General features: G+C 38.5%; 1 protein-coding gene across 1 annotated transcript; it reads left to right on the top strand.

The window, feature by feature from the left end:
- Positions 1-232: 232 nt before the first annotated feature.
- Positions 233-15064, top strand: LOC102840507 (spliceosome-associated protein CWC15 homolog). The gene is made up of 7 exons (XM_006833742.1): positions 233-346; positions 3612-3750; positions 4891-5003; positions 5822-5910; positions 7810-7917; positions 14229-14347; positions 14887-15064. Exons 2-7 carry the CDS (start codon positions 3620-3622, stop codon positions 15014-15016), a joined length of 690 nt encoding a protein of 229 aa, XP_006833805.1. The 5' UTR covers positions 233-346; positions 3612-3619; the 3' UTR covers positions 15017-15064.
- The last annotated feature ends 1714 nt before the right edge of the window (positions 15065-16778 follow it).

Below are 16778 nucleotides of genomic sequence, written 5' to 3'. Positions count from 1 at the left end.
GGAATGAAGGAGTCTGGGAGGGGGTCGGGGATAGAAAAGACGGAAGAGACATTAAGTAATTGGCTCTTGAAGGTATAAAATGATGTTTAGGGTCTACTCTAAGGCACTGATTTCAAATGCCCGCCCCCTGGGCCGCTTCAGCCCCGCCCCTTGCCATCGTCATGCCGACTTCCACTTTGGCTTCTGCGGATTGGTCGTTATTTCCGACTCTGAAGTGCAGCTAAAGACCATAGATTTTGCTTCCGGGTCTTGGGCTTTGGCTCTGGGCGCAGAGATTTCTGGGAGGCTAGAAGCGTAATGGTGTCTGTATGATCTCCTGAGGCTGCTGCATCGGATCTCGGTCAAAGTGAGCGGCGGAAAGGTAGCAGATACCCTGCTTCTTCCGGGAGGTGGGGCAGGATAGGGCGCCTGGGGTCACAGGCGGTGGCGGTGACGCACGGGTGGCTGAGATCCCGGTGTGGCAGAGTGGTAGCGAAGCCGGGTGCCTGTGGAGCATTCGCGAGCTGCTGGGCCAGCCAAGGGAAGCTCGGCGTCAGGGGGACAGTGCAGCGTCTGAGTTAAGCCGGCTCGGGGCTCCTGCCGCCGAATCAGTCGCGTTCCTGGTGACAGTCTGAGGGCGGGTTTCAGGTAGGCCGGAGTGATGATAAATAATCCAGGGGGTGGGCTAGTGGGAGGCGGTGGCGCCCCCAGCGGCAAGAAACCCCTTCTCTCACTCTATGGATACAGACCACCTACTTTTTTTGAAAAACAAGTCCACAAGAGCCAAAATAAGACCTTGAACATAACTCACCTGTATTTAGAGATCATACCAAGAACAGATCTGATGCATTATACACTAATGACCAAAGACCAGAAGAGTTGTAGAATGATATCAAGAGCATCATACAGGAAGAAAGAAGGTTGTTAAGAAAGGACAAGACCAAAAAGGTCAGAAGAGACTCTGAAAATTGCTCTCCAGAGTAGAGATGCTAAAGCAAATGGAAGAAATGAGAAGGTAAAAGAGCTGAACAGAAAACTTCAAAGGGCAGCTTGAGAAGACATAGTCAAGTATTATATTGAAATATGCAAAGACCTGGAGTCAAACTTGGAGTTAGAAGAGCAAAGGGGAAGCACGTGCTCAGCATTTTTCAAACTTTAAGAACGGAAGAAAAAATACAGGCTCCAACTTGCAGTATTGTAGGATTCTATGGGCAAAATATTGAATGACACAGAAAATTATCAAAAGAAGATGAAGGAATACACAGTCACTGTACCAAAATAAAAATAATTGATGTTTAAACTTTTTTTTTTTTTTATGAAGTAGCATATGATCAAGAGCAAATGATACTGAAGGAAGTCCAAGGTGTACTGAAGGCATTGTCAAAGAACAAAGCTCCGGGAATTGATGGCATACAAATTGAAATCTTTAAAGTAACTGATGCAGCACTGGAGGCACTCACTCATCTATGCCAAGAAATTGAAAGAGAACTACCTGACCAACTGATTGGAAGAGATCTATATATTTCCCATTCCAAAGAGAGGTGACCCATCAAAATGTGGACATCATCGGACAATGTCATTAATATCATATGCAAGTAATATTGTGCTAAAGATAATTCAAAACCGGCTGACAGGGTACTGCCAAGGGTTCAAATCAGATTCAGATTCAGATGTAGAACTAGGTATATCATCGCTGGCGCCAGATGGATCTAGGCTGAAAACAGAGAGTACTAGAAAGATGCTTACCTGTGCTTTATTGATTATGCAGAGGTTTTCAACTGTGTGGATCACAACAAGCTATAGACACATTGTAGAGAATGGGTATTCCAGAATGCGTAATTGTGCACATGAGGAAACTGCACATAGACCAACATGCAGTTGTTTGCACAGAACAAAGGATGCTGAATGGTTTAACATCAGAAAACTTGGGTGTTAAGATTGTATTCTTTCACCAGATTTATTCAAATGTGTATGCTGAGCAAATAATTTAAGAAGCTGGTCTATATGAAGAAGAAATATGGTATCAAGTTTGGAGGAAGACTCATTAACAGTCTGCGATATGCTTGCTGAAAGTGAAGCGGACTTAAAATATTTAACTGATGAAGATCAAAGACCAAAACTTTCAGTATGCATTACAACTGAATGCAAAGAAAACAAAAATCCTCACCACTGGACCAATAAATAACATCATAATAAATGGAAAAAAGATTTAAATTGTCAAACACTTCCATTTTGCTTGGATCCACAATCAACACTCATGGAAATAGCAGTCAAGAAATCAAACAGCGTATTGCATTGGACAAATCTGCTACAGGAGACTTTTTTAAAGTGTTCAGGAGGGAAGATATCAATTTCAGAACTGTGGTGTGGCTGACCTGAGCCAGGGTATTTTCAGTAACCTTACATGCATGTGAAAGTTGGACAGTGAATAAGGGAGACCGTAGAAGTATTGATGCTTTTGAGTTATGGTGTGGGAGAAGAATATTAAAGGTACCATGAACTGCCAGTAGAACAGCAAATTTGTGTTGAAAGAAGTACAATTAGAGTGCTCCTTAGAAGCCAAGATGGCCAGGCTTCATCTCTCATAATTTGGACATGTTATCAGAATGGACCAGTCCCTAGAAAAGGATATCATGCTTGGTAAAGTGGAGGGTCAGCAAAAAAGAGGGAGACCCCAACTGAGATAGATTGTCACAGTGGCAGCAGCAATGGACTTATGTGAGCAGCGATTGTGGGGTTGGCACAGGACCGCGCAGTATTTCATTCTGGTGTGCATAAGGTGTCTACGAGTCAGAACTGACAAAACAGCACTGAACGACAACACAGTCCTTAAATTTTAACCTACAAAAGATCTAATTTATGTTATAACAACATGTGTACTAGAAATTTGTTGCAAGATAATACGCTGGAACACAAGGCCAGTTTGAACTGTAAGGTCGACGGTTTAAACCCACCAGTCCATCCTTGAAAACCCTATACGGGGTTGCTGTTCGTCGGAACCAACTCAACAGCATGTAACATCAACAACTATCATTAAAGTTTAGCCTACTTTTCCAGTTTAACTTTTCTCCAAGACGATAAGTAACATTTCAAATTATTTTTTAAAGTATCATTTTGTTTTTGAAATTATCGGCCTATTTGAAGTGCCTAATGTGTCACGTCTCATAATAATCCTTTGAGGAATATCCTCATTCTACAGATGGCAGAGGCTTAAGCTAGGTCCTTGCCCAAGGCCATATAAAACACAATGGAACACAAACTCTGATCCTCATTGTAGAATTTTTGTCCAAATCAGAGCTGCTAGTCCTTATTTGCAGTATATAGGAGTCCTGATATGGCGCTGTAGGGCAAGCACTGGACTGCCAAGTTATGGCCAGGTCAGTGGTTCCTTAGAAACCCTGTACAGTGTTCCTATATGAGTCAGAACTGACTTGACAGCACTTAATGATATCAACATTCTGCATGTTTTGGACCTTATAATTTATTTTGTTAAGAATGCTATATGGGAAGATATTTTTTAACTGGGGTATAAGTTTGGGAAATTATCTTACAAGGATGAATATTGACTTAATGCTTTATAAGTTGCTGCTTATCATATTGGAATAACTTGATAACTGTTTTGTTTTTTTCAGCATATAAGATGACAACAGCAGCCAGGCCAACTTTTGAGCCTGCAAGAGGTGGAAGAGGAAAAGGAGAAGGTGATTTGAGCCAGCTCTCAAAGCAGTATTCAAGCAGAGACCTACCCTCTCATACAAAAATAAAATATAGGTAAAAAAACAAAAACTACTTTAATTTTTTTCTTGTTCAAAAGACCAAATCTGTTAAATGGCATGGTTAGGACATCAAGCCATATTTGGGCTATATCATTTTAAATGATCTATCTCCTTAGAATGAAGTAAGAGTTTATTTTAGGAAGCCTGGGGTTAAGTGCTTGGCTTGGCTGCTGACTGAAAGGTTGACAGTTTGAACCCACTCAGTCAGTGGCCCTGAGGGAAAAAGACTTGGTAATTTGTTCCTGTGAAGATTAACCCAGTGCAGCAGTTCTTCTGTTAACTTGGGTTATGATGAGTTAAAAGTCGACTCTGTGGTAGCAACAACAGTATGTTTAGCATTAAAAGTATGCTCTACTGCTACCAGACATTTCATTAAACAAATTCCTATTAACTGGAAAATTCTATACATTGATGAATTGCTATAGAGAGACTCTGTCCTATCAGTGCTGGTCAATATGAGGTTAATTCTATTACTGTGCTGAGTAAAGGTGTTTGAAAGAAAAAAAGATGAATAATGTGAGTGGGAGAGAAGTGTTATAATAATAAGCCCTCTATTTTAAATTAAAGATACTCTACTTTGCTTTATGGAGTTCTGCTGTGGCGCTGTGGGTTAATGCGCCAGACTGAAATGCCGTTTGAATTACAAGATCGGTGGTTCAAGCTCACCAGCTGCTCCTCGGAAAACCTATACAAGGTGGCTATGGGTCGGAACCAACTCAACGCACTTCACAACAACAACAAACAACTTTGCTTTATATAAGGAATCTTGGTGTGGTGGTGTAGTTTAAGCACTGGACTGCTAGCCACAGTCAGCCATTCAAACCCATTCATCTCTCCTTGGAAACCCTACACAGGGTTGCTATGAGTTGGAACTGACTCAATGTCACTTATTAGCAACACTGTTTGTGTAGTCATCTTTATTATGGGAAAATACATGATTTACTCTGGACTTCTTGAAATATGAGACCCATCACAAGGGTGCTTGTTAGTAATGTTTCGGCTGCTTTAATGATCTTGTCTAGTTCCTCTTGCACTTGAGGGATTGGAGACAAATGAACTTTTTGTAGATTGCCTTTCTTTTCTGTAGGTATTACGTACTTTTAGGAATGATTTGTCTGGTTTATTTTTATGTTAGACAAACCACTCAGGATGCCCCAGAAGAAGTTCGCAACCGTGACTTCAGAAGAGAGTTGGAAGAGCGAGAGCGAGCTGCTGCAAGAGAGAAAAATAGAGATCGTCCAACCCGAGGTACCAATACTGTACCAGACATTTGTCTCAGAAGCTCACGTGTTGGAGATAATTTTTGTTGTTGTTGTTTTCTGTGTAACAATTGGAAAAGATTAATATGTTTGTGTGTTTTACAATACCCAGTGTAAGCTGTAATGCTTCCATAAATGAACTGAGTAGCTTAGAGATGGTATCTGAGGTTCATTCCACTTAGCCATCATTTCTGTTTAGATCAAGGGATTTTTACTATTTGCATCGATGAGGCTTTTTAAGACCCCATTATTTGTGTCTTTAAGGTTGTCCCATTTCTGTCACTGGCTCTGGAGGACAAGAAGCCTTTGTGGCACAGTGGCTGTTCAGCGATTAGCTGCTAACTGAAAGCTTGGTCGTTTGAATCCACCCAGAGGCTCCGTAGGAGAAAAGACCTGGCAATCTGGTCTTATAGAGATCATAGCTTAGAAAAGCTTCTGGGGCAGTTCTGCTCCGTCACATGGGGTCAATGGGAGTTAAGTCAACTCAGTAGCACCCAAAAACAACCATATCCATTAGAGGGCAGCTAGAGGCGTCAGTATCATTTTTTGTATTTCCAGGGTATATATAAACAATTTCTTACATATCCTAAGCAAAGCCACAGTTCTCATATTAAAATCAATATTTTTGTTAAGTGATTGGACCAGTTGCCTATTTGCCAGGCACTGCTAGGTACTGGGTATGATCTTGCTGTTACGATGCTTCTAATCTATTCCCTTTTTGCCCATAAGTCTCTTAAAACATAAGCATTGGCAGTATCTGTTTCAGTATCTGTTTCAGTACACCAAGTGATCATTGTTTTTCCCCAGAACACACAACCTCTTCTTCAGTGTCCAAGAAGCCCAGGTTAGACCAGATTCCTGCCGCCAACCTTGATGCAGATGATCCTCTGACAGATGTATGTTTCCTTTCCTTTTCATTTCATTCTAGTAATTTATTATGTTTTCTCCAATTTTTTTTTTTTTTTTTTTTCCTTTTAACTATAAGTGACCTATGTTTGCTTTTATTTGCTGTAATTCAAGTGTGGAGTCCTAGTATCATGTTGTGCTAACTGCAGTCTTGCAGTTAGGAGTCCAAAGCTACTAGTCACTTCTGGGAAACAGTATATAGGATTGCTATGACTTGAAACTGACTTGATGGTACTTAACAATTCAATTTTAGCCCTGACCTCAATGCTAAACTTTACAATGGATTTTAAAGCAAAAAGTATTTTGAGGGTAAAGGGAAAAATTGTTGTTGTTAAGTGCTGTTGAGTCAGTTGCAACTCATAGCAACCCTATATAGAGTTTCTGAGGAGCAACTGGTAGGCTTGAAAAGCTGACCTTGTGGTTCGCAGTTCAGTGCTGGCCTTACACCACATGAAGAGTTCAAAGGTAAAAATAGTCTTCTCTGCAAGCTGAAACCTGATCATGGACCACTGTGATATACAGCTCTAGAGGGCACCCTTCCCATTGGACTTATTGCAAATAGCGTTCTTCAAGTTGTGCCCAAGGGAGCTTTCCACATTAAATGTTATGATTGGTACCCACCTTCAGATATGATATGAACTCCCTTTCTCTGTGCTCAGGGAGGGAAGTGATGTAAACCAAAGACTTTTAAGGATTAGCACCTCAATTAAAATTAAAATAAGAAGGACTCAGACGATAGTCATTTTGCAGTTATATACAGTGGAACAATCTGATTGCCCTTTCATAGGTGACTTCTAATTAAGCACATGTAACAGCCATTAATTTTAATTGACTGAGATTAGGTACTAACAATAATTAAAACTCAGAACAGTTTTACCCTGAATTTGTTGTTGTTAAGTGCCGTGGAGTCGGTTTTGACTCATAGCGACCCTGTACAGGGTTTCCGAGGCTGTAAATCTTTACAGGAGCAGAAAGCCTCATCTTTCTCCTGCGGAACAGCTGGTAGTTTCGAACTGCTGACCTTGCAATTCGCAGCCCGATTTGTAACCACTATGCTACCTTAGATTTAATGATTGTGTATTTGAAATTACTTTTTTCTTAGAATTTAGCACCTTTTCAATTTGACTTTAATTTAAATATCCAAACTTGTTAACACTTGTTTTGAGTTACATAAAATTATTTCAACCTCTTAGAGAGATGCATGCATGCATATGTACTGTATTTTGATAGAAAGTGTTCTTTTTTTAGTTTTAGAAATATTGCTCTATGAATTTCGTTTGTGTTCTGTAAATCTTAAAAGTACATTGTTATAAACTATGTGCTATTACAATCTCTAAAACATATTGAGAAATGACATTAAGTATTCTTAGGCATGGTGTTGGTGGTTGTATGCCATCCCATCAGTTCCAACTTAACAGTGACCTTGTATAGGGCTTATGAAGCTGTGAAAAAAAAGCCTAATTTTTCTCCCATAGAGTGGCTGGTAAATTCGAACTGCTGACCTTAACAGCAGTCCGATTCCTAACCCACTACGCTGCCAGGGCTTCTTTACTAAGTAGTAGTAGTGGTGGTGTTAGGTGCCATTGAGTCAGTTCCAACTCGTAGTGACTCTCTATAGGGTTTCTGAGGAGTACCTGATGAGTTTGAACCACCACTGTTGTAGTTAGTAGTCCAGTGCTTGTCCTGCAGTGCCACACCAATCAGTGGAACCGTAGTTTACATTTTGGTTGGTGGTTTTAATCATAATATCTGAACAAAATAATCTTTGCTTTAGGAAAGTTCATCTTTTCCCCAAAGATTGGATAACTGCAATTTATATGGAAAAAATGAATAATGTACTTTGTTCCTCTTCACTCTCATGGACCAATGCCGTTCTTGTTTAGGAGGAGGATGAAGATGAAGATTTTGAAGAGGAGAGTGATGATGATGATACTGCAGCTCTTCTTGCAGAACTGGAAAAAATCAAGAAAGAAAGAGCTGAAGAGCAGGCCAGAAAGGTAGATTCAGCTGTTAAATATTGGTCTTCCCCATCATTTCACATACACTGCAGTATATATGTTTCCTATATAAAGTAGTATATTAGAAATGTTCCTTACATGAGTAGATACTATAGCCCCTGTAGAGGTATAAATCTGATTCGTTTTTTGATCTCATAAGTCTCCTTGTTTATGTTAGAAGACCTTTCCAAATAGTGTCGACATGCTTAATTGTTGTTGTTTAAATGTTGTCGAGTCGATTTTAACTCATAACGAACCTGTACAGGGTTTCTGGGGAGTGGCTTATAAGTTTGGACCACCTACTTTGTAGTTCAAACCGACCTTGTGGTCCACTGCTTTGTCTACACCAGAACTCTGACATGCCTAATTGTTGTTGTTAAGTGCTGTCAAGTTGGCTCTGACTCATAGAGACCCTATATAGTGTTTCCAAGGAGCAACTGGTGAGCTTGAACTGCTGACCTTGCAGTCCACCCCATTAACCTGCAGCACCACACCAGGTCAGCATCTCTTAGATCTAAGAAGAATCAAAGACTAAGATATAATTGTGACCTGAAAAGAAAACACTGGTGTGATGAGGCCATCTTTATCATCCTCTCTGTCTCCTTTCTCTCACCTCTCCTCTTTTTTTCTTAACCTTTCTCTTGTATATTGCCCTCCCCATCACCTGAGTTAACATTTGCCTACCCTCCAGCCAATAAATCACTGTCCCTTCCCTCCCACCCCTGGTAACCTTCAAAGAATGTTTCTTTTAGTATTAAACCATTTTATTGAGTTCTTACAATTATGGTTGCATACAATATTTGTCCTTTTGTGATTGACTAATCACTCAACATAATTTTCTACAGTTTATCCATGTTAATGCAGTGTTTTTCAGATTAGTCAGTATTCATCGTTATGTAGTGTTCTATTGTATGTATGTACCAAAGATTGTTTATCCATATTTCAACTAATGAGCATTTAGGCTGTTTCTACCTTTTTGCTATTATTGAATAGTGTTGCATGAACATCGGTGTGTATATATCTATTCATGTTGTAGGTATATGCCAAATAGAAGGATTGCTGGGTCATACAGTATTTCTATTTCCAGTTTTCTGAGGGAGTGCCACAGTGGTTGAACCGTTTTTAAAGTCCCACTAGCAATTCCCCACTCTCTCTACACCCTCACCAGAATTTGTTTTTTTTTTTTTTGTTTATTTGAACATTGGTATTGTGCTAATGCATCAAATTGCAAAGTCCTTTGAATTGCAAGGTCGGTGGTTCAAGCTCACCAGCTGATCCTTAGAAACCTATACAGGGTCGCTATGGGTCAGAATCGATTTGATGGCACTTAACAACAACAACAACAATAACAATGGAGTCCTGGTGTGGCATTGTTGATTAATGTGCTGGACCACAAGGCCAGCGGTTGAAGCTCACCAGCTGCTCCTTAGAAGCCTTATGGGTCTCTGGGTTGGAACCGACTTGACGGCACTTCACAACACTGGCTAATCATCAACATTTCTTCATATGTTTGTTGGCTGCCTGAATGTCTTCCATGGTAAAGTGTCTGTCTATTCATGTCCTGTGCCCATTTTTAAATTGAGTTGTTTATCTTTTTTTTTAGAGAGATGTTGTAGTTTTCTATAAATCTCAGAGATTAGTCTGATGTCTTATATGTCATTGCAAAAAATTTTTTCCCAGTCTGTGGGCTTCCTTTTTACTCTTTTGGCAAAATCCTTTGATGCCCATAAAGTATTTAATTTTTAGTACATCCCAGTCATCTGTTTTGTCTTCTGTTTGTGTGTTTTTAATAATGTTTGACAGTGTGTATATGCCATGTATTAAAGCCCCTAGATTTGTCCCTGTTTTTCATTGATTACCTGTATACCCTCACCTCTTTTTTCCAGGCACTTTATTGAGGCGATCAGTAGGCATTGTATAACCCATGGCAAGTTACCTAATTTTCTGAGCCCCACAGTTTCTCTGTTGACACATAGGAGAAAAGAACATCTTAATTCAAAGAATGGACTCCTGGTGTGGTGCTGTAAGATATGCATTGAATTGCAAACCACAAGGTCAGCAGTTCAAACTCACCAGCTGCTCCTCTGAAACCCTATACAGGGTTACTTTGAGTTAGAACCAACTCTACTGTACTTAATAGGAACAACTCAAAGAATAGTTGTAACTATTTAATAGGCTTAGAAATTAATTTTGTAATTAAAGATTTTTTTGTTGTTTTGGCTTATTTATGATCATCACAACAAATTGGATTATTCTCATTTGGGATTTATTTAAATCTTAATTATCACTCAGAAAAGTATAAACTCCAGGTTTTGGAAATCAGTTAAGTAACAATATCACTTTAGTGTATAGAATTTTTATGGGATTCTATTCAAAATGGAAATCAAAACCATTTCCTGAGTTGAGAGACTAGGATGTTGCTAGTCAGTATTACTAAAATATATACACACTAAAGTATTAAAAGTATTTTAATACCAACTCCAGCAATAATTGTACAATAAAATGCTGTTAAAATATATTTTTAAATGATCTTATAGTATTTTAACCATCTACAAAAAGAGTTAGTTTTGTTAAAATAACCCAAATTTGTGGAGGAAAAATCTGTTGATGCTGATAAAGAGAAAAGAAATGAATGGAATCTTGAATTGTGTCCTTTTAACCATCATACCTCCTTAAAAGAAAGCTATCGCTGCAGTTGGCTGACGTGGACTTGATTTTAATGTTTCATTGACTTTTCAAGTCTTAATGTCCAGTAAGGATAAAGTTATTTCTCAGAATTATCCTAAGGTGATTTGAAGTGCCCTCAAGGGACTATCGACTTCTGGTGTGGTGCTGTGGATCAGCACTAGACTGCGAGCCACAAGGTTGACAGTTCAAACCCTCCAGTTGCTCCTTGGAAACCCTATATACTTAATAACAGCAACAACAACGAACTATAATAGTAGGATATTGATTTATTAATCAGTTTTCTAGTTTCCATAAATGACGTCACTGTGGATCCACATCTGTAACTTTAAATGTGAAGTGAAATCTCCAGAGTACTAACAATAAGAGATGAGATTAGGAAGACAAACATGGTTTGCAAACCATGCTAAAGGAATTTTGATTTTGTTTGGAAAAATATGAGAATTCAGTTGATTTCAGTAGGAAATACATGTGTATTTTAGAAGGATTACTCTGGCAGAAGTGTGGAATTTCGATTATAAGGAGCTGAGTTGAGTTATAGTAATCTTTACAAGCATTTATGAGATTCTTAAGCTGGATCATAGTTAGAATCAAGAGATGGGAACAGATACCGATAAAGATTATCAGGGAGAACTATTAGATGTTACTTCAAAGGTTTCTGGATAGATGGTGCCGTACACTGATAGCGAAAATGCAAACGGTTTGTTTAGGCAATGCAAGAGAAATTTGATGTGTTTCATTTTGAACATGCGAAATTTGAGTAGCATGTGAAACATTGAAATGAGGTGACCATCCATTTGAGTTAGTGCTGTTGTGGAAGATTTCATTTGAATGAAGAATTGCTTTTGTTTTTTAAAGAAAGGGGGAAAAACTTGGAAAGGCCACTGGCATGGGCTCATGATAGGAATCTAGGGATATTAAATTTAGGTGGATCAGAACAGTCAGGGATAGAATTTAAACTGGTGGAATTCAGACTGAAAGAAGAAAAAATAATTTAAAGTGTAATACAAAGATTAGCATTAAAAATGATCTAAGTGCGACCTTATGTGACTCTGCTTTATCGAGTTTTCAGTGGCTACTTTCTTAAAAGTAGGTCACCAGGACTGACTTCCGAGTTAACTCTGGGTAAACTGGAACCTCCTCTAGTCTATCAGTTGGCAGCTAAGTACTTTACTGTTTGCACCACCCAGGGACTCCAAAGCTTGGTATGTTGTTAAGTGCTGTAGAATCATTTCTATATAGGATTTTCAAGGAGTGACTGGTGGATTTGATCTGCCAACCTTGTGGCTTGCAGTCCAATACTTATCCTACAGTGCCACACTGCAGAGCTTAGTATAAGCATAATAGCTTATATTTTTATATCTAATGTTTATAAATCCAAGAATTATCATATTCCTAACATCACTTGCATACCACTAGAGGGCAGTATTTTTATTCCAAATTCTTTTAACTTACAAGCAATTCTGAATTCATAAAGATGTGGTGGTATGCCGTGTAGTATTTTTTGATTCAAAGCAACCCTGCATGTTGTTGTTGTTGTTATGTGCCGTGGAGTCAGTTCCGACTCATAGCGACCCTGTACAGGGTTTCTGAGGCTGTAAATCTTTATGGGAGCAGAAAGCTTCATCTTTCTCCCACGGAACAGCTGGTAGTTTCTAACTGCTGACCTTGTGGCTCGCAGCCCAATATGTAATCACTGCACTACCAGAGCTCCTTAGCAACCCTGCATAGAGTAAGCAGTTTAAATGCATTTGGTTGACCTTTTGGGAGGATAAACATTTGAGGCAGAAGGTCATGCAATTTTGTGAGGTACATTTGATTTCTTTGTGCAAAGATAAGTTGGTTTTCTTAGGGCCCAATGTCAGTTCTTTTTCATTTGCCACTGTTTTCCTTGTCTGACTTATTGGGTGGTTTTTGAGGTGTCCCAAAAATGACATTTTCAAACAAGTCAGTTTTTGTCAATGGTTCGCACACTGTACAGGGCCAGGTAAATAGTTTAGGCTTTCTGGCTATATACAACTACTCAGCTCTGTCTTTATAGTATGAAGTTGGCTATAGATAGTATACAAGGGAATGGGTGTGGCTATGTTACAATAAAACTTTATTTACAAAAACAAACAGCGGACCAATCTGGCCTATATTTATGAAGTATAGTGTGGTTGCTACTTGAATATTGAAAAGAATTAGTGCATTCTTTCCCAGTGCTATATGGGACAACTATCTAGTTACAGCACTCCAAAGGAAATAATATGCCAAACATAAAATACAGGCCAAGTCTTTATATTGTACATGATATTATAAATGTCTTTTCCCTTTCAGCATCTGTGTAATTTGTAAAAGTAACTACATGCTTTTTAGAAAGTTAGCTATTCTTAATCTAATGGATGGATTTCGTCTTACTTGAGGTTTGAGCAATGACCTAAAGGAATTTTCCTGTTAATTTTCTTGCACATTGCATCTTCTTATTTCCCTGTTACTTTTCCTCATGAAAATGAAATTCATTGATCTCATTTGGATATGCAAAATGAAGTATCAGTAAGCTATATGGAGAATTAGGTTATTTTTCCAGATGGTGTAACACAAAATAAAGGTTCATTTTAAATTGACTTCCAGGTAGCCCTCCTTTTCTGTGATTTAGAAATCATCTGTCATACACAAAACATAGCAAAATGGGGTTTATCTTTGGTTTACAGTAACATGGAGTCAGGTAAATCCAGACATAGCTAAGGATTTTAGGCATTTTTATTTTCTAATTCTAAGGATGATTTGAGTTTTAGTGATCGAAAAATAAGAGTAACATGAAGAAAGAGTGTTAAGAACTATGGGCGGATGGGAGGTAAGAAAATTGATAGTAACAATCAACAAAATCGACAAACCTTAGCTGATATGAAAAAATGCATGACAACTGTATAATTTTTTACATGATCATTTCTTTTACATTAGGCGGTACATCTTGATTAAGAATAAATTGTCACCAGTCCTAGAGACAGAAGTTTACATTATTAGTAATTTTTAAAAACGATTTTAATCACAGTATGTACAGCCTACAACCCTTGTTTAAGTATTAAATGCTTTGCTAAGTGTGTCTTTTTAATGTTTAATGTTGTTGTTGTTAGGTTGAGACTCATGGTGACCTTGTATAGGGCTTCTGAGACTGAATTGTTATAGGAGCAGAAAGCTTCCTGTTTCTCCCACAGAACCCCTGGTGGGTTTGAACTGCCGACCTTGTGGTTAGCAGTCCAGTGCTTATTCTAAAGTACCACCAGTGATCCCATGTTTAATATGTTGTAAGATTATTTGAGTGTTTATTAATGTTCTATTAAAATTCAGAGCAGTTAATTTTGTATGTGCGGCAAGACAGGAAATAGATTCAACTGTACATTTCATAGAATTTCACAGTTGTGATGAATAAATGAGGTAAGCATTATAAAAATACCAGATTTTTTATTTTGGTATGTGAGAGTTTTCTGGTCTTAAAAAAGACCAAAAAGAAAAAACCCTACCATGGTAATTACCTATTGTTTCCCATAGAAAGTATAACTTTTTTTTTTAATATGAACTGTTTTAAGAAATTTGGCCCCAGGAATGAATGTCAGTAAATGCACATCTCCCCCTTACTTTGACAGGAACAAGAACAAAAAGCTGAAGAAGAGAGGATTCGGATGGAAAACATTCTGAGTGGAAACCCACTCCTTAATCTCACTGGCCCATCCCAGCCTCAGGCCAACTTCAAAGTTAAAAGAAGGTATGATAAATCAGTTGGATATATAGAGATCATTTGTTGTGTTGCAAAGTATGTTATGTAAAGCTTCTAAAACCTCACCTTCCACTGATAAACTATGAGATTTTGGAATTTTGAAAGAAGGAAACAGTTATTTTCAATTGATTATTTATAATAGCCAGCATGGTGCCAGATTTTTTTTAAGCACTAGCTATGAGGGAGTCCTGGTGTGGTGCTGTGGATTAATACAATGCGCCAGACTGTAAAGCCACTTGAACATTCAAGATCAGCGGTTCAAGCTCACCAGCTGCTCCTTGGAAACCCTATACAGGGTCGCCATGGGTCAGAACCAACTCATCGGCACTTCACAACAACATGAGGGAATAAACTGTGCCCTTGACCCTATGAAGCTTACATTGTAGGTGTATGTGTTGGGCTTCCCCAAGACACCCATACACTCAGGGAGTCCCTGGAAAGACTCGATGGACTAAGCATGATTTACTGTTGTAATAAGGAGTAATGTGTTCATGATATTCTGAATCTTCCCTTCTTTTATTTTTCAGGTGGGATGATGATGTTGTCTTCAAGAACTGTGCAAAAGGTGTAGATGACCAGAAGAAAGACAAGAGATTTGTAAATGATACGTTGCGATCTGAATTTCACAAAAAGTTCATGGAGAAATATATTAAGTAGTACAGTTTTATGTGCTTAATTATTAAAGGACTAACATGTGTAAAGAATTGTTCTGGCTTTATTTGGATTGGGCTCTCATACCCCCTCTCCTTCCTTTCTGATTGTGCTTTAAATTTCTAAATGTCTTTGCTTTTATTGATGTATGGTTTGATAACTGGACTTGGAACGCTCAATGTTTCCAGTCATATGATTTCTTTATAATCTAGGAATATTTGACTTTTAATAAATATTTTGATAGTGTAAAATATCAAATCTGTGCCCCCAACTTTTTGTTGTAATTTATGCAGCTTATAAAAAAGTTGCTTATATTCTTTAGAAAAGAAGAATTACTGTGCGTTGTATTTCTCCGTGCATTAACTTTTTCCCCTCAGTTTTTCTGACACTGATTTAAGGTCAGTTACTTCATGATATTTTCTCTATTTTTGTAAAGATTGTGATGAAAGATTAAAAGAAGTCATTTTGTATCACGGGTGGTGTGAAGAATGTGCTTAATCAGGGCCCCAAGTTTGTGTCTGAGGAAGCCTGGGATAGCCTTTGTTTGCAGACACTCCTTCCTTTTCTCAGGGCCACAGACCAGAGCTCTGCAGGCAGACCTAGAAAGCTTGGAGCACTCAACTGTGCTCTCCCTTCGGGGCTTTGAATCCATTCATTCAGGTTTGACCCCCTACTGAGAATTTGCATTTCCACCTTGGAGATACTCAATTATTGTTAACTGCCCTTGGTCCGACCCATTGTAATGCATTGTGACCCTGTATAGGGTTTCCAAGGAGCAGCTGGTGACCTTGCAGTTCAAACAGACTGCAGACCAACCCATTAACCCACAGCACCACACTAGAATCTACAATTTTACAAAATCCCCAATGATTCTTAAGTATACATTACCTTCAAATAAAATTTATCTGTACAAAATTTTGGATATTTCAACTAGTATTTTTTTTAAATGCCTTTCATAGTGGTTGTAGAGTGCCTTACGAGTTGGTTCCAACTTGTATAGGGTTTCTGAGTAGTGGCTGATGGGTTTGAAGTGTCAGCCTTGTAGTTAGTAGTCCAATGCTTCTAAGCCCAACATCAGGACTCCTTAATGATGGTTATTGTTAATTGCCATCAAGTTGGATCTGATTCATAGTAACCCTGTATAATTCTGAGGAACCAGCTGGTGAGTTTGAACCAGGGACCTTGCGATTCAAACCAAACTTGGAGTCCAGTGCTTATCCTCCAATGCCACACCAGGACTTTAGTTAATAATGGTAGTAAAATCCTATGTTTAAGTAAGATTGGCTATGTAAGTACCTTCCCAGGGCTCTTAACTTTGGCAGCCTAACTTCATGAACTGTTTGGTTAAGGGTCATTTAGATGATTTCAACTCACAGTGACCCTGTGTAGGGTTTCCAAGGAGTGGGTGGTGGGTTTGAACCATCAACCTTGCGAATAGCAGTTCAGTGCTTATTCTACAGCACTGTACCAGGACTCCCAACTGCTATAGCTGCTTAATTAAAAAGTTGCTGATTTTGAATGATTTGAGCTTAATCTATGTTTTTAATGCATATAAATGCCCAGTTAACTCTTAAAACTATCTATTTTATCTTCAGCTTTAAAGTCCCTTTACATTCATTTTCAGTTTTCTTCTCAACAACGTTGTCAGTTAAGGATGTGTACTGGACTGTTCAAGGTTGAGGAGAATGAGACAGGTTGAGTATGAGACAAGCACGGTCACAGGTGATATACGATGGCTGTTTAGTGCCATCAAGTCAGTTCTGACTTA

Source organism: Chrysochloris asiatica, unplaced genomic scaffold, assembly GCF_000296735.1.
Source record: "Chrysochloris asiatica unplaced genomic scaffold, ChrAsi1.0 scaffold00008, whole genome shotgun sequence".
Taxonomy (NCBI): domain Eukaryota; kingdom Metazoa; phylum Chordata; class Mammalia; order Afrosoricida; family Chrysochloridae; genus Chrysochloris; species Chrysochloris asiatica.
The sequence above is the reverse complement of the archived record's forward strand: the minus strand, read 5'-3'. Positions and strand labels throughout refer to the sequence as shown.

What these genes read in the sequence shown, in the direction of transcription:
- LOC102840507 (XM_006833742.1), top strand. Translation starts at nt 3,620, where the DNA reads ATGACAACAGCAGCCAGGCCAACTTTTGAGCCTGCAAGAGGTGGAAGA. An exon ending in CATACAAAAATAAAATATAG is followed by an intron (nt 3,751 to 4,890) that starts GTAAAAAAACAA and finishes TTTTTATGTTAG; the next exon opens with ACAAACCACTCAGGATGCCC. An exon ending in CTGAAGAGCAGGCCAGAAAG is followed by an intron (nt 7,918 to 14,228) that starts GTAGATTCAGCT and finishes TTACTTTGACAG; the next exon opens with GAACAAGAACAAAAAGCTGA.